General features: G+C 39.2%; 1 protein-coding gene across 1 annotated transcript in view; it reads left to right on the forward strand.

Annotated features, from left to right (window-relative positions):
- Positions 1-20,002, forward strand: part of LOC121327573 (serine/threonine-protein kinase 32B-like) — a 30,117-nt gene extending 10,115 nt beyond the window's left edge. Inside the window, exons 2-7 of the mRNA XM_041271675.1 lie at positions 4,152-4,255; positions 5,959-6,075; positions 6,505-6,630; positions 10,846-10,977; positions 18,325-18,389; positions 19,338-20,002. Of these exons, the coding sequence (XP_041127609.1) occupies positions 4,152-4,255; positions 5,959-6,075; positions 6,505-6,630; positions 10,846-10,977; positions 18,325-18,389; positions 19,338-19,476 (683 nt within the window). The 3' untranslated portion in view covers positions 19,477-20,002. The remainder of the gene's footprint in view (positions 1-4,151; positions 4,256-5,958; positions 6,076-6,504; positions 6,631-10,845; positions 10,978-18,324; positions 18,390-19,337) is intronic.
- The last annotated feature ends 3,226 nt before the right edge of the window (positions 20,003-23,228 follow it).

The following is a 23,228-nucleotide window of genomic DNA, read 5'->3' on the forward strand; positions in this document are numbered from 1 at the left end:
TCAATGGAAGGTCCAGTTATTTACATCTAAATACAGGCCACTGTTAACATACCTGAATGTAATAGTTTTATAGTGAGTGAACTAAGTCTGACCTTCTTCACTATTAATACAAAATCCAGTTAAAGCAGGTTTTAAGACAACCTCTGCTTTTTGCCAATTTTAGGATTGATTAATATGAAACACTATCGGAAGTATTTTCCAATACTCATTATTTCAAATCAAAATCTGACGTAACATATTAACATGTCCTAGGCTTTCCATTCCCATCTCTTCCTGCCAGGTTCTAATTCATTTCTGTTATATATAGAAAGTGATTATTATATTTCCGTTCGTTAATATTAACAAGATCGGTTTTTATAGAGAGGATCTTGAGTTTTAAATCGCTGACCATCAGAAATCCCTGCTTCATCACCCAAAACCAGTGAATCATCTTCAACACTGCCTGTACTACAAGCAGGTGAGAACGAGGTTACAAATCGGTTCACCTTATATGTAAAGTTACAGTTTATAATTTAAATGATTTTATAACATGTAGCTCTAATTCACATATAGCAATCTCTTATAAACTGCAATTCTATTTTACTTCATTGATATACACAGAAGGCAAGAGGCTAATTTTTAATTATTAATATTAACCCTTTGCGGTCCTGTGTCAGACCAGGTCCAACATTACAATTTTCCCTTTCCAGTCCGACATCAAGCACAGATCTCAAGGGGCATATCTGAGCAATACACATAACCCCTGCACCACAGAGATAACACGGACACAAACAAAGAAGATAGCTGCTTCCGCGTCCAGTGCTAAAAGAATATCATGGACATTTGCAGAGCCTTTTGAGCTGTTGTAGTAATAAAATAATGGCTTGGATCGCATTATTGAGGAGTTTGGTGATAAAACGAGTGATCAGGAGAGGATTTATCAGTATGCACGACTATGAAGAGGTATGTGAAAAATACAGTGAACAAGGGGTGGGGCTTGGCTGGAGATGCAGTACTGATGTCCTTTTGCTATGCAGTGCCTTTTAAACCTGTTTTGCTCTGAAAAAAACATATTTTAAACAGCATGTGTAAAATAAACAGCGTGTGTGAAAATAAATTGGACCTGACGTGCCTGACGAGCACTGAATAAATGGACCACTAATGGTTAATGTTAATTGAATATTTAAAGTTAGGACTGCTCTTACATTTACTTAATGTTATTATATTAGGTTTCTTATTTATTTAAATACTTTTGTTTTTTCTTACTATAATCAAACCTAGTTCGATTGCTTCTGGCATATTAATTGTGCTCCATAGATTCTGCCATTCTGCTCTTGTTGGATCAGAATGTTTTGAGACTCTGAGTCTAATTAAAAAAATATGCTTTTGCCTGATAAGGGAGGTTTGGAACTTTCAGCAGGCCAGTCTGACCTTCAATGCAATGAACTCCTTTTCACAGGCCTTACACAGATCTGCTGATAATATTTTCTACTGGTTTTATATTCTTTAAAACACACTAGTCATTACAATATTTGTTGCAGTTTCACAAATGTTCAGTTTGTTTCCCAAAGATCAGCCTGCTTCTAGTAGCTATGACAGTCTTGGGTCAGTTTCTGCTCTCAGTGTCCTTAAAAGTCCTTAAACCTGATACCTGCAAAAACTTAAATATTGTTATTTGGGCTCCCATCTCTACATTCTTTTTCCCATTGTCAGTGGGAAAACACATTTTAACTGAATCTGGGTTCATCAAAGAACCGCACACCCTTGCAACCGAGGTATTCCATGCAAAAGGATCTAATGGCTTATAGCACAAAAGGGACGTGCCAGAAGCAGCTTCTCGGTTAGCATTTGACAATACAATGATTACTGGTCTCAGCCTAATCTTAATCTTTCATAGATTCTTTTGTAGTCTCTATGCTAAGGCTTGTGGTTTGTGCTTCCACTGCCCTTTCTACCTCTGATGAGGAGACTGAAGAGGAGGTTGCTTTTGGACAGCCTAAAATTATCTTCCCCTGCTCTCAAAAACATTTTTTTTTTTTTTTTTTTTTTTTAGGAATCGTGTGTCGGCAGTTTCTTCTCATTCTTTAGCTCCACCTGCTTTTTTCAACAAGCAAAGATTCTCATGGAACATTCCAGCAGCAGACAGCTGTGCAATAACTTCAATTCCTTATTCCTTATTTCCAAAGGATGCCATTTTTTACGTATGTGCAGTTTTGTGTCGATGCTCATTCAGCTTTCATCTGCCATGTCTCTTCTAAATGGCATTCACTTTTTCCTTCTATCTCCTCCTTCAGAGTGTCCAGCTGAAGCAGTTTTAGAACTCACTTCTTTCTTGTCAGCAGTTGGTGTCCCCCTCTCACAGGGGAAATCCATCAGTCCAGTTCACACTCTTGAGTTCCTAGGAATAACTTTGGATGCATTTCGATTTGAAGCCTGACTGCCTCTGGATAAATAGGAATTCACTCTCATGTCAATCCTTTCAGATCTCTCCCCTAGAGCACTGGAACGGTCTTTCTCTGTTTTGTGATAACTTCAATGCTTCACCCCATGACCTCTCACTCCATATGGGTGCTTCTATTGGTTTGGTGGTATTCTCTTAATCAGTGGTTCTCAGATTTCTGGCCCCAGAAATGAAAAAAAAAAAAAAATATATATATATATATATATATATATATATATATATATATATATATATATATATATATATATATATATATATATATACGAGGACTCTGAGCTTAAATCCACAGCCTTATTTGAAGTAATTCCCTAATGTCCTCGCAACCTATCTTTGGGGCTCATTTTGGCAGAAAAGTCTATCTTAATTTTTTTGATAATCAATCTACTGTTCATATTAATAAATATATAAATTGTAATTAATCACTAACTTTCTTTTCTACTAACAATTTTCTCTCTTCTTTGCATTAGTGGTGCAGTTGCGGGGAGCGGGGGGTCCTCTTTTGCGGGCAAGTGAAGCTCACTTACCGACCTTAGAGGCCGACTACATTGCTTCGCCCTCTGAGAGGAAGGGTCCCGCTGGCCAGAGGGGACCCCCCACGAAATAATTAACTATATTTCATTTTCCATTCTCCTGCTAATCTATTCATTTGTACACAAGCAAGTCTCCCCATTCAGAGCAAGTTGCTCCCAACTTTCGAGCTAGTCATTTGACTTCACTTATCGAAGGTGGATTACACAATTTACAAATTGTGTTTACAGCTGGGGGGGGGGGGGGAGACCCCTGGCCCACTTTATGTGTTTATTTCTTATTCTTTTTTCCAGCACTTTTGTTCTTCCTGCATAGATCGCAAAGTTCTCCATGTGGCCTTGAAGAGTCAGCCGAGTCTGACCTCTCTTGACTAGACTACTCAATAAGCCAGGGAGACTTTGGTTCGACCTCCTATCCTTCCTTAATGTCCCCTTGGGGGAAAATAGAACTAGTTTTGGTCTGCTTGGAGAACGATATTTTCATGCAAAATTTCAAATGCAATTAGTGAAATAAATTCTGTACAGTGTCACTTATTTTCCTAATAGGTTTCCTTTGAAGAATGTATAGCAGTTTTTCTTTTTTGTATTCTGTGTGGAGAATATTTGTTCTACTGTATTTAACCATTTAGAGGAATGTGCTCATATCCTAAACATGAAAGGATTTAAAAGGATACTCATGCATGCTAACCTTTTAAATGTGTAGTTCTTTGAAGATGGGGGTTCCTTTGGCCAGGGTCAGTACTATAGGACTGGACTCAGTGTTGTGTCATTTGCATGTTATGACACTTCAGCAATACATCTCTGCTTGCTCTCTCTCAATCAAATCTCTTTTAACAATTACAAAATACATGTATTTATTACAAAACTCTGTCTTAAAAATGAGTTATGTTATTTTTTCTGTTGAGATAACTGCTGATTCCAGGTTGAACCGATGCTGTACTGTTAAGAAAATACGTTTTAGCCACAGAGGTGGCAAACAGGTTTCAAGGAGGAGAAAGCTTGTGTCCCTGTACAGCTAAATACTACCTTTAGTGGATGTGAACAATCTTAATTTCCAACACAATCTGCTTTCTGATAAATTAGAGCACAGAAACTGTGAAAAACAGATCTATGAAAGATAGTACAAATTATTTGGTCTTCTAGACTCCTTCTCAATGAATACTTTTCTGTTTCTCTTTCTGCAGCGCCTGAAGTGTTTCACTCTTTTATGGAGGGAGGCCCTGGTTACTCCTATCCTGTAGACTGGTGGTCACTGGGAATCACAGCATATGAACTACTGAGAGGCTGGGTAACACAAGAGCTTCATTCACTTTGGCCTATATATATATATATATATATATATATATATATATATATATATATATATATATATATATATATATACAGACTGCTGTGCAAAAGGCTTAGACGTGTTGCTTTTTTCTACTCTGATACTTATGCGCATCAACAATTTACACAAAGCCTCCACTAGTATTTGCTACTATTATAACAACCTTGACTTGCATAAAGAAGGAAAAACATTGAGTGGAACAGCTCGCATCACTTGATTTTCAAAGTGTGGTATCCGAAGCATAATCAACAAGTACAGAGAAACGTCATCTGTAATTGACAAAACCAGGACTGGAAGACCCAAAAAGCTGTCTAAAAAGGATGAGCAATAGTTGAAGATAATATCCTTAAATGGGACATCAACACTACATGCAAAATATAACAAACTATCCCACCTTGCTGTTCCGAATGTATTTGGTCACTGCATAATAATCTGAATGCACCCAAACAGCTGCATATGCCACACTGCTATGTCCAGGCATGGTGTTGTTACTGATATAATCCAAGGATTCCAGTAGCATCAAAAATTCCAAGGAGTTAGAATCAGAATCAATGTCAACATGAAGATTAAAATCACCCAATAAAAGAATCCTATCATATTTGACTCTCAATATAGATAGCACATCCCCAAATTCAGTCAAAAAGAGTAGGTTTGACTTAGGTGGTCGATAAATAATCACAATATGAACATGTAATGGTCTGTTTAACGTCAAGGTTAAAACTTCAAAAGATGAATAACCTTTATTTGGTGTCATTCTGGGGACAACATTGCCCAGAATGCCACTAAATGTAACAGTCTCTCTTCTCAGGCTCTTTTGCACCCTTTAGACAGCAGACACAGACACAGAATGGCACTTTTATAATAATAATAATAATAATAATCTTTTTTTTTTGTAGCGCCTTTCGTAGTGGACCACCATCACAAACCGCTTTACAAGATACGAGACTAGGGTGTGTGAACCATGCATCAGCTGCAGAGTCACTTTCAAGAACGTCTCACCCGAAAAACAGAGCACAAGGATGTTAATTGACTTGCTTCGGGTCACACAATGTGTCAGTGGCTGAGTTGGGATTTCAACCTGGTACCTCCTGGTTACAAGCTTGTTTCTTTAACCACTGGACCACACAGCCTCCTGTGAATGTGCTTTTACTGAACACAAAAACAAAATAATAAAACAAAAACCTAATTCCCATCGAAGTACTAAACTAACTATACCGGACAGCTAAGCCGTTTACTGGTTCATCAAAATACACAGTATAAAATTCAAGGTTCACACAGTTCCTTGTAATAAGGAGGTACCCGGTTGAACTCCCAGCTCAGCCACTGACTCATTGTGTGACCCGGAGCAAGTCACTTAACCTGACTCTGCAGCTGATGCATGGTTCACACACCCTAGTCTCGTATCTTGTAAAGCACTTTGTGATGGTGGTCCACTATGAAAGGCACTATATATAAGTAAAGATATTATTATTATTATTATTATTATTATTATTATTATTATTATTATTATTATTATTATTCCATTATGACAGATCGTCTCAAATTTCGATAGAAACTGTTCTTTTAAAATCTTACTGCAAAGTTATGAAAGACAATTTTTAGGTACCAGTAGCATTTCATGATTTCTCATACTTTTATTTCTATTTATTTTTTTCTATTAGCGACCTTACGACATTCATTCCATCACCCCAGTGGATGACATTCACAACATGTTCCGAGCAGAGCGAGTGCACTACTCCTCCACCTGGTCCACAGGCATGGTGTTGTTACTGAGAAAGGTTAGTTACAATAGCAAATTCCATCCTATCTGATCTGATAGAATCTAGCTGGGGGAATTTGACTGCCTGACAGTTCTCCCAGATCTTCATTTAAGAAAATAAAAACCAAAAGTTTCAGTGTGTGTGTATATATATATTATATATATCTATATCTATATATATATATATATATATATATATATATAATATATATATACTAACGCATCTCTTTGTTTAAGTTAAATGCATGATTGCATTTGAGTTCATTAGCATGCTGCTGATATCCACAATTTACAAGTTTGCATACGACACTGCAAAACCAAATAGGCACATCTAATGATTTAGGCAAGATTTTTGATTTTTTTTTTTTATATATATATATATATATATATATATATATATATATATATATATATATATATATATATATATATATATATATATATATAGCTTCTTGCCAAAGACCCAGAGTGCCGTCTTTCAAGTGTTGCAGATATCCAGAGCTCCCCCTACCTGGCTGATGTGAACTGGAATGCTGTTCTGGAGAAGACTGTTTCCCCTGGCTTTCTTCCAAATGTAAGTTTTACCATGTCTTTTTTTAACACCATTTAAAAATGATTATTTTGACAGGAAATTAATCAAAGTACAGCTTGTCCTGTGTACGCTTTTAAACACAGTATAAAATACAATATTAAGTAAGCCTAAACCATTGGATTATTATGTCTTCCTGCATGGTGATCTGCACACCTACAATAACAATGTTTCCTATCAGAGTGGTCATGAAGATAAGAGTTTGGTTGAGGAGCTATGCTCGGCCAAAGTCAGCTTAGAGACACTTTAACATACAAATCTATAGAGCCAGCTGATTCCTCATTTCACACACTGGAATGACAATACCCAAGATGTGCAGAGGTTGCAAAAAACAAAGGATTTATTTTTACTCTTGTTAGCTTTGAATATATTAACACACAATTATATTTCTTGAGTTCAGTTTTGAGCAATACTAGCTCAAAATGAATGAAAGACATATTATTGTGTGGTAATGTATTCTGACCCATATTATAATTTTATATATTCTATGTTTCTTACCTTCTTTCTTAAGCTGTTTTTGTTTGGCTAAGAGTTTCATTTTGCTTGTGTAAACTGCAACATGCTGCTGTAGAAAATACAGCATTCATAGTTATGTCTGCACAGGTTATGCTGCTATTCTTCAGACAGAAATTGGTTCAAAGTTGCCCGAAGTTTTTTTTTTTTTTAATACCAACAACAAATGCTTTGAAAGGTGTATGTCCAGGTCTTTGAATGCGAATATGACATTGTGAGGTTTATGTCAGTAAGAGTTTTTCTAAAAATATTTGTTTAAATTCTTTCTCGTATTTTATTTATGTTTTTTTTTTTTTTAATTGTCGATATCTTTATTTTGAATGTAGCCTATTGTCCGGTTTAGAGTGCTTGTTTTAATTAGTCATAAATATGGTGGCTGTTTACGTAAAGTGGCCCAGGAATGCACTCTACACTGAAGAAGGGGTATAATATAAAAAAATATGAGTCACGTTTTTACTTATGAATGTAACTAACAAGGATTTTTTTTTTTTTCCAGTTTTGGGGTATGTTGCCATGGTAACATACAATTTATAACTTAGAAATTTTGAGGAGACGCTGTTTCCCTTGCCTCCAAATTTAATCTTAAAACCTGCCTCCAATAAGGAACCCCATGACTTTATAATCCACTGATTTTATATATATATATATATATATATATATAGACAAATACACACTGATCCGGTATATATCTATATATATATATATATATATATAGGTATTATATATATATATATAATTATTATACTTGTAATCAGATGAGGCATGGGTATATATAGATATAATGATATATACTCTGTTTATCAGTACTGGTAACATGGGTCCACCACGGATGTGTGAAATCCATGGATAAAATACAGTTATGTAAACCAAAGCATTCAACAAAATACATACCAACAGAAGAGTTTTTTTTTTCCTAACAGCTTTCTTAAACAATTCACTACTGCAAATCATTCTTTTGAACCTTGAGAATGTCCATCATAGTCCTTTTGTTTCAGAGATGCAAAATATGTTTGCTGGGATTCACAAAGTAGCAGTCTCTGGAAAACAAATTTTACAGAATCAGCATCCTTCTGCTGCTCATGAAAAGGAAAGGAATCGTCGTATCTGTAGAGCTGCTGTCTTCATAGGTTTTAGACTGGCGTTAGGTGTGTGCAATGTGGGCGGTACAAGATACAAGAACTATGCATCAGTTGCAGAGTCACTTACAACAACGCCTCACCCAAAAGACAGAGTACAAGGAGGTTAAGTGACTTGCTTAGGGTCACACAGTGAGTCAGTGGCTGAGCTGGGATTTAAACAGGAACCTCCTTGTTGCAAGCTCGTTTGTTTGATCACTGGACCACACAGCCTCCTATCAATGGAGGCTAATTGGCTTGTTGCATTATATATATATATATATATATATATACACACACATATATAAACCTGAATGAATTAATTAAAAATAAATAAATAAAAAAAAAACAAGCCGAAGAAGGATTTCATGAGTACAAAACCAAAAAAGTTTTTATCTGAATTTTAATTCATATTTAACATTTTGGAATAGCTATGAATAAATTTGATCTCTTCCAGGCTGCATAGTAGAACAGAAAATGTTCTATTGTCACTCACAGTAAAATTGATTAAACAATGGTTTGGATTTCATCATTCAGCCTGTATGGCTTGAGATTAGATTCTATTCTATGTTAAAATGAATAGAAGGACAATAAAACTATAATCAGTTCCATTTGCACAACTAGCCAGAACACATATTGCTTGGTTTCCAGAAACAAACACAATTTTATTAATGGTGATAATATAGTGTTTTGAGCAGCTATGTAGCCTTTTCTCATCTTGAATCGGCTGTCAAAACACCTTAAAAAAATAACACTTTGATAGCACTTGCTCTGTGAGTGAATAATAATAATAATATGTTTAACCAGGAATATAAATGCATAGATATTTTATTTTTGAATACATCAAAATAAAATACATAACAAATACAGGGATTTGGTTAGTTTATTTACTAAATAAACTGGTTCCAGTCATCTCCAAACAAAGGGAGACCCAGCAACAAATGATTTATTAATATATCAACACATTAAAAAAAAGAGTTACATAGACAAACTACAAATGAAATAAAACATAAAAGATCAATTCTACATCATATCATTTTCACACCTTTGTAGCCGCTATGTTTGATTCCGCTAGTGGTATTTAAATATGTTCGATTCTACATGTTGTCTCTGTTATACTGTGTAACTAAGGCAATTCATCATTTATGTTTTTAACAGGAATGTACTGGCACAATTGATCATGTCATGTATTAAATGTCACTTATGTTTAATTGGCAGTATGAAATAGAAATCAGGGTGTGCTGACCCCCTCTGTTATGGTATACAAAAAATAACTTTGCTCTTTGAATGGCAGCAGAACCACTCAGCTAAAGCTTTGCAGCCCATTGCACATGAGCCTTATAAAGTTATAACATTAGGAACTGGGTCAACTCCACCAAGGCAGACCTTTATACCACGGTACCAATTATTTTTAATTTGCCCTTTTGTGTAATTCCACAAGCACTTTTATTCTTGTAGTGATGCATAATACATCTCATAACTATGGCTCCCTTTTATAACTATGGTTATAAAAGGGAAGCACTCTATTCTTCACATTTAATATCACTTAGGCTACTGAGTTATGTGGCTTTGATAGTAGCTACACTGTTGAATTACTGTGGACCTTCTTAACAAAGTTCTTTATCTTTACAGCAGTTCATTTATAGAAGATTCCTTATGAAGTGTTGCTTTACCTAAAAAGCCCCCCATAAAATGAAACAATATGAATTGAAAGAAACTATTTACAAGAAAGTAGCTAGAGCACCGCACTTTCCTATAATGTGTGCTAATAACCCAATTCACTTGAGACGTATAGGGGTTTTTCAGTCAGTGAGTCTATAAACAAAGAAATACTGCAAGCAAAACCAAGAGAAAAAAATGTCAGGAATGTTGTTTATCTTCATGTCGAATTCCATGTCTTGTTTGTCCCCCGTTTGTTTCTTTTACGAAAGTTCCAGATGTAGGCCCTTTAATGCATCCCATGTGGAAAAAAGGAACCAGTTCTTTTCTTCCTTGAAACAGCACACAAAGCCAGCCATTGACAGTCGATATAGCTCGGTTATTTAAACGGTAAAGGAACATGAGATTAAACATTACCCTGAAATATAAGAAGGTTGTGCGCTGTAGGCATTTTGATAATCCTGGGCCATTTTCTACAAGAAAAGATTTGGGACTTCCTGACAATTAAAGTGATTATATCAAATGACATCTAAACAAAACATTGAACTGCTAATGAAGTTTATAGAGTAAGTAGCTTCACATTTTATTGTATGCTATTTGCAATCATTCAGAGCAGTTCCGGGTTCTGTTACTTGCATAGCGAGTTTTCTGGAGAATGATAAGTGACAACTTAACAGTTCTCCTTATTCTATTCAAAAGGTTATAATGAAAATATAGTATATAAACAATTTATCAAAATACACCAGTATTCTTTTTATTTACAACACATTTAAATAAACAGAAGGGAGGTTCGATCTTAGCAATCTTGTTCTGACTGCTTTTAGTTCAACAATTTGTTCTATAAACTCAGACCTATGAACTGTTGCAATCAGTTTGAGGCTTGACTATCTGTGTTCAATTTATTTTGCATCAGAAGGGGAGGCTGAATTGTGATCCTACTTTTGAACTGGAAGAGATGATCCTGGAGTCCAAACCTCTCCACAAAAAGAAGAAGCGATTAGCTAAAAGTAAATCGAAAGATGCCACTAAAGAATCTTGCCCACTGGTGAGTAGGACTTTTATAATACTTGAATTTTATAAAGAAAAACTGATGCTAATACTAATTAAAATCAATAACACACAAAAGGGTATTCATATATAGTCCAATATCTGCATACCTAGGGGTGTTGTTCGGCATGAGGCGAAGTCGAGTGCTGTTAAACAGCCTTGGCCTGCAGTACTGGACCTTATTTGAACATCCTAGAGTGTGTTTTTGCGCATAAAAAATGGCACCCCATTCCCACCCCTCCCAAAGTGAATTGGTTGCCAAGGGACTAAGCCAAAGTTCCAAGCTGTGCTGCCATGGTGATATATCTGCACTGGTTGGAACACTTGTTAGCCAGTAAGATTGCTCTCTCTATTGCTGCCATTTTACAAGCAGTATTATAAATCACATATCAGAAATCAATCAGTGCCAAAATTATTTTATCCTGTGTCATCCTAGAACACCGCATTTAATTCCAATGTTCAATTATCAAAAAAAAAACATCAGTACCTTTAATAAAATGGAGCATCCTATTAATTTCACTCTTACTTTAAATTTGTATACACTTGACACCACATTCTCCAAAGAAAATATGTCCAAAATCATTACAAACACATTTTTTCCAGCTGCTCTTTTGTTTTTAAGAAATGCTAGTCTCATCACTGCATATTGATTTTGGATTGAATCATTTCATGACAAGGAGGCGGCAGGTAAAAGTTGTCTAAGAGACGTCATTTCGCACAGTTTGAGCAGCCAGAACTGCTCAGCTTCACTTCTATGGCAAGCTAAATTATCATATCCAGATATCTTTAAATGGAGCTTTAAATAATATATCTAAAATGTATTTTCAGATATCTTTAAATTATTTTAGGATATCTAAAATTGTTTTTGAGATATCTTTAAATCATTTTCAGATATCTCTAAATCATTTAACAAGAAGAGAAGGCGACCACCAATGACTTTATGTATGGGATATGCCTGCCCATTGGGTAGGTATTACTGAGCTCTTTATATCAGAGCTGCTGATAGGCCCCTTCCTAGGGTGATGCACTCGGTCCCGCCCACCGAGGGATTAAAACCATCATCCATCGAACCAGTGAGGGCTACCGATGTAACCTCGCGGTTGGTGGTCATCTTCTCTTTCAGGGAACCATGGTTACGTTACAGTAAGTATCCTTGTGGGGGCAAGCCAGCACCATCAAACGCAGTCAAGACTGTGTTCGTAATCTAATGCGACAGATGCTGCTTTGAGAGGGGCTGTCCTAGGGTCCTTCTCTCGTGAAGAGCTGGTCAGACTGACGCAGAGCTCTTGTCCTATTCATGTAGGAACTCAATGCCTGCACTGGGTAGAGGAAATTCAATCTCTTATCCTCCTCTGAAGAAAATGATGGTGGATGAAAGGTCTCCAGATACTTCAACTATATGGAGTATATGGGCTCAAATAGGGCCTTCATGAGAGCCTCTAATACAATATCAAGGCTCCATTCAGGGAGAACAGTCCTCCTGGGAGGATGTAATCACAGCACCTCTTTAAGAAAACAGGTAGCCAAAAAATGTACACCCGGAGATACCAAATCCCTGAGGGCATGGCATGATAGAAATAGTCGCTAAATACACCTTCAAAGTGGAAGGTGACCTACCAGAATCAAGCAGTTCTTGCAGAAACTGTAAGATAAGTGGTATGGGGCCAGAGGTTGGCTCATGACTCTTAGACAGACACCAATTCTGAAAATACTTCCACTTGTAGGCGTACAACGAACTAGTGGAATCTGTCCTAGTGTTCTGCAAGGTACTCACAACCGCATCTGACAGCCCTAGGGCTATCCAGCAGTCCTTTTCAGGGGCCCTACCCATAGCTGGAATCTGCCTGGTTCAGGGGGCCAAAGAGTGCCTCTCGTCTGAATGAGGAGACCCAGGCGAAGTGGGATCTTCCAGGGCTGGCTTTGGTCGAAAATCAGATTCTCATGGGCCACTAGGAAAACCGACGTCTCCTCTAACTGCACCTTTTTGAGAAAGGCTGGGAGCAGGGGTATAGGCGGGAAAACGTACAAAAATGCTTTAGGCCATTCGTGTGCAAGGGCATTGATGCCCAGTGGGCCACCTAAGTGATGAAGGGATTACCACAGGGGGCAGTGTGTCATCTCCGCCGAGGCGAAGAGCTTGACCTGCGCCTTCCCGAATCATTCCCAAATATGCTCCACTACCTGAGGGTGGAGTCACCACTCTGATGGAAGAGGACCCTCCCTCAAGAGGAGATCCTCTGCCCAATTCACCGCTCTGGGAATGTGTGCCGCCCACAGTAACAGCAAGTTCCTCTGAGCCCACGTCAAGAGCATGAAGGCAATGCAATGCCACCCCGGGGACTGTAGGCCACCCTGGTACTTGACATATGCCACCACTGTTGTGTTCTCCATCCTGATTAACACATAAGTACTTCGCAGCACTTGGAGGAAGTGGTGGAGAGCAAGGGAGACCGCCTTCAACTCCAAAATGTTTATATGCAGGGATGTCCAGCAGTCTGGCAGGATCTTTGGACTCCTCTGCCTTCTCAGATTGCCCCCCAACCCAAGATGGAGACATCTGTCATCACCACTTGGTGGTTTAACACCACCCGCATCCGTACATCCTCTTACAGGTAAGAGGTCATCCTGGAGTCCAGCCGGAGCCAGATGCACTGCACTGGTGTAAGCCAACTCTTTGCTTCATTGATGGTAAGGCACAACCTTTGCTGTCAAAACCGTCATGTGGGCTACTGCTCCCTCTCAGGACTGGGAACTAGTCAACCAGTCATCGAGATAGTTCATTACCCTGATGCCCTGTGGCCGCAAGGGGGCCAGGATAGCATCCAGGCACTTGGAAAATGTGCAAGGAGCTAAGGAGAGGCCAAATGGCAGCACAGCAAACTCGTAAATGCTTCCCTAAAAAGAGAAGCAGAGATACTTCTTGTGCTCTAGACGAATGGGAACATGAGCACATCCCATAATTCCATGGCGGTGAACCGGTCGCCCGGCCGGACTGACTGGAGAATGTGACGGTGAGTCAGCATTTGGGACCTCCTTTCTTTGAAGAACCCGTTTATAAGCCTCAGGTCTAGGATGGGATGAAGGCCGCCATCTTTTTTGGGCACAAGAAAATATCTTGAGTAGTACCCCTCTCCATGGGAGGTGGGGTCTACGAGACGAATAGCTCTCTTGCACAGCAAGAAGGCTACTTTCTTTTGAAGTACCAAGGCCTGGAGAGGGTCTGTTACAAAAGCATTTTTGATTCCTCAAAAGGGAGAAGGTCTCAAGTGGAACTGGAACGCGTAACCGTTGGACACAGTGGCGAGCACCCAGGTGTCCGAGGTGCAGATGTGCTAGTATTACAGCTGATGTGACGAAAAGAGGGTCTGAGGCCGGAAGGCCAAGGGGTCCCTGCTGAGGTTGTGTCGTAGCAGTTTGAGGTGACTGCCTAGGGCTGTGGTCCTGGAACTGCCACTGTGTTGGCTGGCCATGTCCTGTGTTTCCTCTGCCTATTGGGAGGGACTGGTTGTTCGCCTTAGGTCACCCAGCAGAGCCATGGGAACCAGAACTGTCCTGGTGACAGTCCGCATCGGAGGAGCTCACCAGTGGTTCGACCTGCCCCACACGGGAGCGCAGGGAGGGAGCAACGCCACCACCTGCGAGGGTGCCTCGCTGGCCCAAATGTATATATTGAGGATATCGGTGCATCTAGCAGCGCAGCCTTATCCGCATCTAGAACTCTGGCTTGCGACATCCACAGCTGTCTGCGAGCCACAATTAAGCTAGCTAGGCTCCAGGCTCAAGAGCTTGCCTCATGAGACCAGAGATCTGTAGCAGCATGCTAGACAGGAGGCGTAGTTCGGTGTTTGCCAGCCGGGTTACCTGTGCCTCCACTGCATACTCCCCTTTAAGGTGCGTCTCTGTCACACTGCATTGTGGGTTCGGACACATCGGGTCTCTGACTAATCCTCCCACTGGCAAGCCTTGACCAAGGCGACAATGGTGGTGTTTACTTGGGGAACCCCGCTAGGCCCAAGGCCCTTATCATCTAGCCCCGCTAGGAGATAAGGGCAGATGATCCCAGGAGGAGCGTACCTCCTCCATGAAGTCCGTGAAGGCCAGGAATTTTTTAAGGCTCTGCCAGTAGCATCCAGGGGACCTGCTAAATCAGTGCCAATGTTGAGTCCGACAGTGCTGGGGCGCTGGCTTCTGAGGCCACCTCAAAGCTAGTTTTCACCTCGACAGGGGGTTTGGGCCCCCCTCCTACCTCCATGCCGGAGGAGAAGGAGGCTGCGTCCCAGGAGGCTTCTATAGAGAGCGTGTCCTCTTGTGTCTCTTCCCATTCACCCTGATCTCCTCTGAGAGAGGGAGGGTACAGTAGTTTGAGCGGTACTGGAGCTGGGACTGCAGCCGGAGCCTCGGAGCTCCAGGACCTGGGACATTTGAGACTTCAGGTCCATAATGTCCCTGGCCTGTTTAGAACGCTTCACCCTTCTTGCCTACGGGGATGGAGTGTGACTACAGGGGGCCTGTGCGTTGCGGATGGGGGGACCTGGGACAGTTCATGGTGGAGGGGCTCTGGGACTCCGAGGGCTGCCAACGGTCCAGCCACCGAGTGCACGGAACTTGCCCTCTTAGCCCTCTCCAACCTGTTCTCCTTCACCCGGAGTTGAAAAGCCACACAGATACTGCAGGCCACCTCTCTCAAGGACCAAAGTGGCACGCTGGACGCCCAAGCACAGCGCACAGAAGGTATGTCTGTCCTCCTGAGGGATCTTGGCCCTGCAGGATGTACAGGTGTGGAACCCAGTCTTGCCTGACATCATAGCGGAGTGTTCTGCACCGACTGAGTACAGTGTGCGTCGAACACCGCTTGCACTGGGTGCACCGTGTGCGTTGGACCGTGTGCACTGTAGTATAGAGCACCAATTGCACCATGTATCATGTGCACCATATGCACCATTTGTACCAAGCACTGTACGCACCGAGTACCGTGAGTACTACGTGCACTAGCACTGTAGAACTGGGCACGAAGCACCGTGTGCACTGTGCAGGGTGCAGGGTGCAGCTATGCAATGGTGCCTACCCTAACCATATGGTCACAGACCTGGTCAGCACGTAGCATATACCAGGGGAACATAATAGCTGTAGCTGCGGCGGGTAAGTGGAAGGCAGACAGCAAAAAGCACATTAGGAAACAGTTGGGGGAGAGCATTCTTGTTTGTTTTGAAGGCCCAACTCACAGAAGTGGGCAGGCCTATGCAGCCGGCGAGGTCTACTCTACAGCGGGGTGAAGTAAACAGAGCCCGTTGGAGGAGCACATGGCTGGTTTGCTGTTGTAAACAACCATGCTGCAGCTAATCCACAGCAGGTCCAAGGCAAGCAGGGCTATGCAGTCTAATACAGAGACTGGGGACGCGCAGCAGCAACCAAACTGGAATCACTCAACAGCAGGGATGCATCAAGGCCTAGCCTAGGCCTAGGAACTGTATTCTCCCAATTTACAAAATAGACACAAAATCACGCGAGAGGTACTGCACAGGCAGTTGCTCACACATGACAGACAGATAAGACAAAGCAGCCTACAATGCAAGTGAGGAGACTGCTGAAAGATAGAAAAACAAATAATTTTTAGGAGTTGTTGATTCCAGGAAAGCGGCAAGCTGGCTTTCAGCACAAATGCAGGGGAAATGCAGTCGACTCAAGAAGCTCTTTTCTATCAATATGATGAGCTAAACACAGTCTTACCATACCGTCTTGAGAAGGAAAAAGGGAAATAGCTTCCTCAGGATGGTGGTTTTAATCCCTCGGTGGGCGGGACCGAGTGTGTCACCCCAGGAAGGGACCTACTGGCAGCTCTGATAAAAAGAACTCAGAAATACCTACCCATATCCCATACATAATGTTGTTGGTGGTCGTGTTCGAATTGAAAGGGAACTTCCTGTTCATTTAAACATATTTCTAAACCATTTAAAACTATCTCTAAGTAACTTCCTGTTCATTTAGAGATATCTCTATATAACTTTCTGTTCATTTAGAGATATCTCTAAAACATATTAAGATATCTCAAAATAACTTCCTGTTCATTTAAATATATTTCTAAACATTTAAAGATATCTCAAAATAACTTTCTGTTCATTTAGAGATATCTCTATATAACTTCCTGTTCATTTCAAGATATCTCTAAATGATTTAGAGCATGGGTCGCCAACACGTTGATTGCGAGCTACTGGTAGTTGCTAGTGCTGCTGATTATTCCTAGAATCAACAAAATCAACACGGGAGGTAGGGCTTTTTTTTGTAGCGCTTCTAAATTATGGTATGCTCTGCCTTCGTTTGTCATGAAAGCTGGGACCATTACAGTTTTCATGCACTTTTATAAAGTGGCTTTCTTGTCTTAGTGGGTTTTATTGTAACTTTAAAATTGCTGCTTTTGTATTATGTATATACTGTGATTTCAATGGTCTGACTGTGGCAGTTGTATGTGTGACATGCTATGCAAATGTGTTGTGGTTTGTTCTTTTTTTTCTGCTATGTACTGTAAGGGCGAATATGTAAAAAGTCGGATGAATGAATACTGTTTTAAATGCCATTATACACAGCTGTAACAATTACTATAGTCACACAATTATTGTTTTGAGATTCAGCTTTTATTAAGGCGTTCCCCTAAATCCCTTATTTAGAAAGATAAAGGGTATTAATGCATGTGGCAAGGTAGCCGTCTGCCGTGTGGGTGCGTGCATTCGCTGCTGAATGACAGGCAGGAGATCGAGGCAGAGGTTCAAGTTGATACACCCTGCGGGCAAACAGGAGGATTTATTTATACATCAACACACTGAACAGCTCACATGATACTACCAGCAATGTCAGCGCAGGGAGTACATACGTCACAGTGTATGAAAACTTTGGTAGGATCTACACTATCTGAACTAATCTTCTCTGTTAAATAATAAACTAATGTAGCTGAAGAGGTTGATCATGGCTGATAAACGGTTAGGGTAGATAAGTGATGGGCAGATAAAAACTGCTACAATTAAAGATATATGTAATTCAATTTATATATATATATATATATGAAAAATGTTTTATAGATATCTGTAAATGTTTCAAGCTATCTTAAAATGCAATTTGAGATCTCTAAATGAATTATTTGGCTTGCCATACACTTCACGGTCCTCTTGCCCAAACTGCATAAGATGAAATTTCTTATATAATAAATGACACCCTACACATTATAGTAGTAGTAACTGAGTAGTACACGTTTCTGTAGAACCTTTATTTCCGAGGGTAAATATATAATATTGTTTTCTTGCTTCATTTTATGCTTATTGATGGGATGCGGTTCATTGAACGTGACTTTTCAAAGCCTGCCCATTTGCAACAATGTTTGGAAACTGTACGGCAGGAATTCATCATATTCAACAGGGAAAAGTAAGTACTTTAGTAGCCTTTCCCATTGAATTTAAAGAAACAGTATTGTGCCATTCCAGTGACATAGTTTATACTTTTCCATTATTTTCACATTTTTTTCAAATGAAAACCAGGAGTGACTTTATGTAATGTGAAAAAAAAAAAAAACTCGGATAAAGCTGGACCTAATATGTGCTTTTTAAAGCAATATTAAAGAAATTGGACAGTTATACTGAGATTTCTTAAGGTGTCAGAGACTGCCATGAACTTGTTTTCAGGATAACTTGAAGTAGGTACCTTCAAAGCAGGGAAACTTTTCAAAGTATTATCTTTCAGTAGCTATATGCATATTCTAAGTATAAAATATAAGCATATAACTAACAATATGCAATAGAGAGGGTGGACATTTATATAATTTAGTTGTGCCAATAAGGAAAATTGATTTTAAAATACTGTTTAGGACACCTTTAAATATATAACTGTCACCGTGGGGACCATATGGCGATCACAGTTGGCTTAAGAGCTGTCTGTTGGTGCCAGGACTGTTCTAAGCTCCAAAGGAATGACTTCAATTTTACTAATATCTAACCTCCAACAGGTATTGAGACAGAATACATATTGGAGGTTAGTTTACACTATATGCTGCCCCTTACACAGAACTGAAATGTATGTCAATTGTCACAGGATGCTGTGTGGTCCATTGGTTAATAAAAAGGAGGCTGTGTGGTCTACCGGTTAAAGAAAAGGGCCTTGTAACCAGGAAGTCCCCGGTTCAAATCTCGGCTCATTCACTGACACACTGTGTGACCCTCAGCAAGTCACTTAACCTCCTTGCATTCCATCTTTTAGGTGAAACGTTGTAAGTGACTCTGCAGCTGATGCATAGTTCACAGACCTTCCTCTCATTGAGACTCATAGCTAATCTTTTGGGTGAGTGTTTATTATTAATCCAATCACATATTCTTTCAGGTTAAGAAGACAAGGACAGAGCATGCAGACAACCAGTCCTGACAGCGAAACTAGTAATCCCACCCAGGGGAAAGTGCAAGACGGACATAACAACAATATGCCTGGGCCAGTTGAGGGCTCTCTGGTCTGCCATAGCTAGTTGAAAACACAAAGCCCATAGCATGCCATCAGCCATGGAAAGATCCAACCAGAGTTAGAATGGGAACAATCATTGCAAGCCTATCAACATTCTGGTTCAACATTAATCAACTCCACAAAAGGTTACCTTGTTCTTTTCAAAGGCAGGCTGCGCACTAATGAATAAGAAGCTCTGATCAGAATCCATTCCACAAATAAATGCCACGTTTTAAAACACCTGATGCTTAGCCTTTAGAATGTGAGCGGACGTGTGCGGTGCGAGCTAGTGCCCACAATACCTCTATCTGTGCTGTGGCTATTTAATTGTTTTATATTTGCAGAACTTCACTTGAGTGGTGTTTTACAGAAATCAGTGTAGGGGAGACCAGGGTCAGTTGTCACATGGGTTGGTTGTCATAGAGCTCATAACTATGAAACTAGATGGCGCAGGCAGATGATACTACACTAAAGTATGTCTTCTATTGTCTGTAAAATCTTCTAATTTGAGGTCAATTCCATCTAACATAAAGGTTAGCACATATTTCATTTTTTTCATACCTAAAGTAAAACATGTTTATCTTGTTATGTATGTTATAACTCTTAGTAGTATTGGAGTTTGTTTGAACTGATGGCCATGTTAAATAGAACCAGATACTTTTGGTGTAAAAACAAAACCAGTAGGTTTCCTGTAGAACTGTTATTTACTGTTTGTCCTCCAGTTCTGTGGTATTGTTTTGTAGCATGGGTCAACAATTCAAAATATATATATGTGTGTGTATAATACAACTGTTTCTGTCTTTGTACACAGTAGAAACTTTATGTTATTTTAACATAATTTTAAATAACATGTTGCATTATTGCCTACTGTAAAAGCAAGAACATGCTTTGTGACAACCAACCTGTGTGGGGCAGGTTGTCATAGGTGCCCAGCGCATTTTCATCCATCTAAATATCATATTTAGAATAAAGTTATGCTGAAATAAAAAAATAAAAAAAACTCAATTTGTACGTGAAATGATGTTCTTCAGTATAACCTGGCAGAATGTCACCAGATTGAGGAAAATAATAAAGAGTAAAAAATGTGACAACCAGCCCCGGTCTCCCCTATATAATACTACTTGTAAAACCTGACTACATATCAAGAGATCCCTTCATTATCAATATGGTTGTACTAAAATAGACTAGTCTAATGCTTTTGTCTGTCTTATAAAAATCAAATCTATATGTAATTTGCAGTTGGGTTTACTAATGTTCTAATAGAAGTTTAGAAACATAAAGGTATAACCTACAGCACATGCAAGATTATCAGATTCACCTCTAGATGTAAAAATAGACAGCGTTTGTTTCTGCATTTTACATGTTTTGCATCCCTCAAATAATTAGTCAAGAGAAATTGTACAATTATTCTCCAGCAGAAACTCTTACTTCCCCTATTGTATTAGGGAGCAGTTACTGTATTTGAAAAAAAAAAAAAAGTCTACTTCAGTTTTTCAGAAAGAAAAAAACTAATCTCTTAGTAACTGTAAAACCTTTATTAGCAGTACCTTTATATTTTCAGTGCTGTCCCAATAACTTCAGTTTAAAGAGTGGGTTGCTTCAAATTTCCATTGAAATGCCTTTTTACATTTCCTTTATTGTTTAAAGGTGTTTGCAATAATTCACAGTGGTTTTGAGTTCTGCTGTTCCAGTATTGAGCATCCTAAATGTCAGCAATGAACAGCCTTCCTCTTTTCATTTAAATCATTTCACAATGTGACCTTTCAATGACCAGCCCCACTTATTCTATACTTACACAGACAGAGTGGGAATAATTAAGAATGACTGCAAACACTATAAATACCAATTCAAATGTTTTTTTGTTTTTTTTAAGTTGTCTTTTCCAGAGCATTTTAAGTTTCATTCAGGTAAAATCCACTTTGTCAATTAAGTCTACAACTCCAACATATATGCAATCTGAATCAGAGATTTGCCTAAAATACACATAAAATATAATTTCTGGAGCTGGTAACTGTGATTGATTTGAAAGCAGCCACAGTGACACAGCACAGTGGTTTGCTGGTGGGCTTGCTGTTTTGGCATCAGGAGGTAGACAGTGTGTTGCAGCCTCTAAATGGGATCTGAACTCCCCTGCAGACATTCTGAGACTTCAGATATCACACAATCACACAGATACAGAACTACAAAAATAAACACGGCTATAATACAAAATTAGAAGTATTATGGGAAAGTAGATCACCTTGACCTTCTGTACACCTACATTATGTATATGTATTGAAAAAAAGTGTGACATACTTCTATAGATGGACAGACTTGTATATCCTTAAGTTTTTATATTATTAACTTGTCCTAATCACGTTTCATCACAATCGAACAAGCTGTAAAGCGTCACACATACTATGCATCCCCAACTGGGGGTAATACATATCATTTTGCATTTTCCTATGACCAGTTTTTCACAGTTTATGATAAGGAGTTGTAATGAAATCATAAGGCAGTTATTTTAAACATTCTGCTCTTTCAGGCTCAGGCCCCAGATGTTTTTTTAATGTCAGCAGCCCTGAATGTTTGAGTCCTCTCAGAAAAGGCAGGAGATAGTCCTAAATCTGTATCTGTGTCACCCAGAACTCTTGTGACATATAGTAACTGGCACTGGCTAATCTTACAGAGGCCACCTTGCAGGAAATAATGCAGGTGTGTATTTCTTCTTGGTATAATGCGACTGTTAGTCTGGGGAAGTTAATTACTAATTTGAAATCAGTTTGCACCCCCTTCTTATAAATGAGGGTTTTTGCATAGTGCATTACCAAGCAACTGTTTTATAATTGACAGCACACCCATCTATGATTTAAGCATTGAAGTGTATTCTCCCACAGTGCTGTTGAAAGCAGTATAGGCCCTGACTCTTTCATTTGTTTGTTTATATTTATTTGATGTCTTGAAGCTTGCGTTACTTTTTTACTACAGTACAGTATAACATTGAATTTAATACAAGGGGTTTCCACTTGGCTCTATTACCTTTACATAAAGCTCTCCTGAAAAACGAAGAAAAGGCTTGCCATTGCTGAATGAAATTATAAAACAGCCATTGTTACATTTTGTCTAAGTAATACATACTGTATGTGTTGTCTGATTCTGTTAAATTATATATTCAAACAGTTTACATTTTGTATAGTAGTTTATCAGGCACAACAAGACGTAAAGCATTTGGGTGATATTTTTTAAAAGAAATATGTCAACATTTGATTAAGACCCAAAATAAAAACCAATGATGATTTGAAGAGAAATGTGTATTTTATTGCAGTGTTACTGAGAAGATATATGTGGATACCAAATACAGTTTACTCTCAGCATGTTGTAGACTTGTTTAACAAAAATATAGATACTTTATTTAATGAACCAAAAACACTTTAAATCATTTGTTTGGGACTGAACTATATTTTGATGATCAAAAACAACATTAAGACAACAAAAGGAACAGCATCCAGGACCATATAAACAGTGCTGGCCAGACAGCAAAAAGAAGTGAGGTCATGATTGTGAGGGCTTGTGGCAAAGTGGTTGGTAGGGGGAACGGGTGTGGCGGTGATGCGGTGAAGGAGTGACAGACAGACAAAGATAATCCAGTGAAAAGTGCTTTATTGCTTTTCCAGGTCTGGTGACCGACAAATAAATAAATCCCCGGCAATACACAAAGATGTGTAAAGCTCAGGGATAACAGAAACAGGGCACAGTCCCGAACAAAGACAAACAGACGGTCACCAGTCCTGGGTGAGT

The sequence above is a fragment of the Polyodon spathula genome, chromosome 2 (assembly GCF_017654505.1).
Source record: "Polyodon spathula isolate WHYD16114869_AA chromosome 2, ASM1765450v1, whole genome shotgun sequence".
NCBI lineage: Eukaryota > Metazoa > Chordata > Actinopteri > Acipenseriformes > Polyodontidae > Polyodon > Polyodon spathula.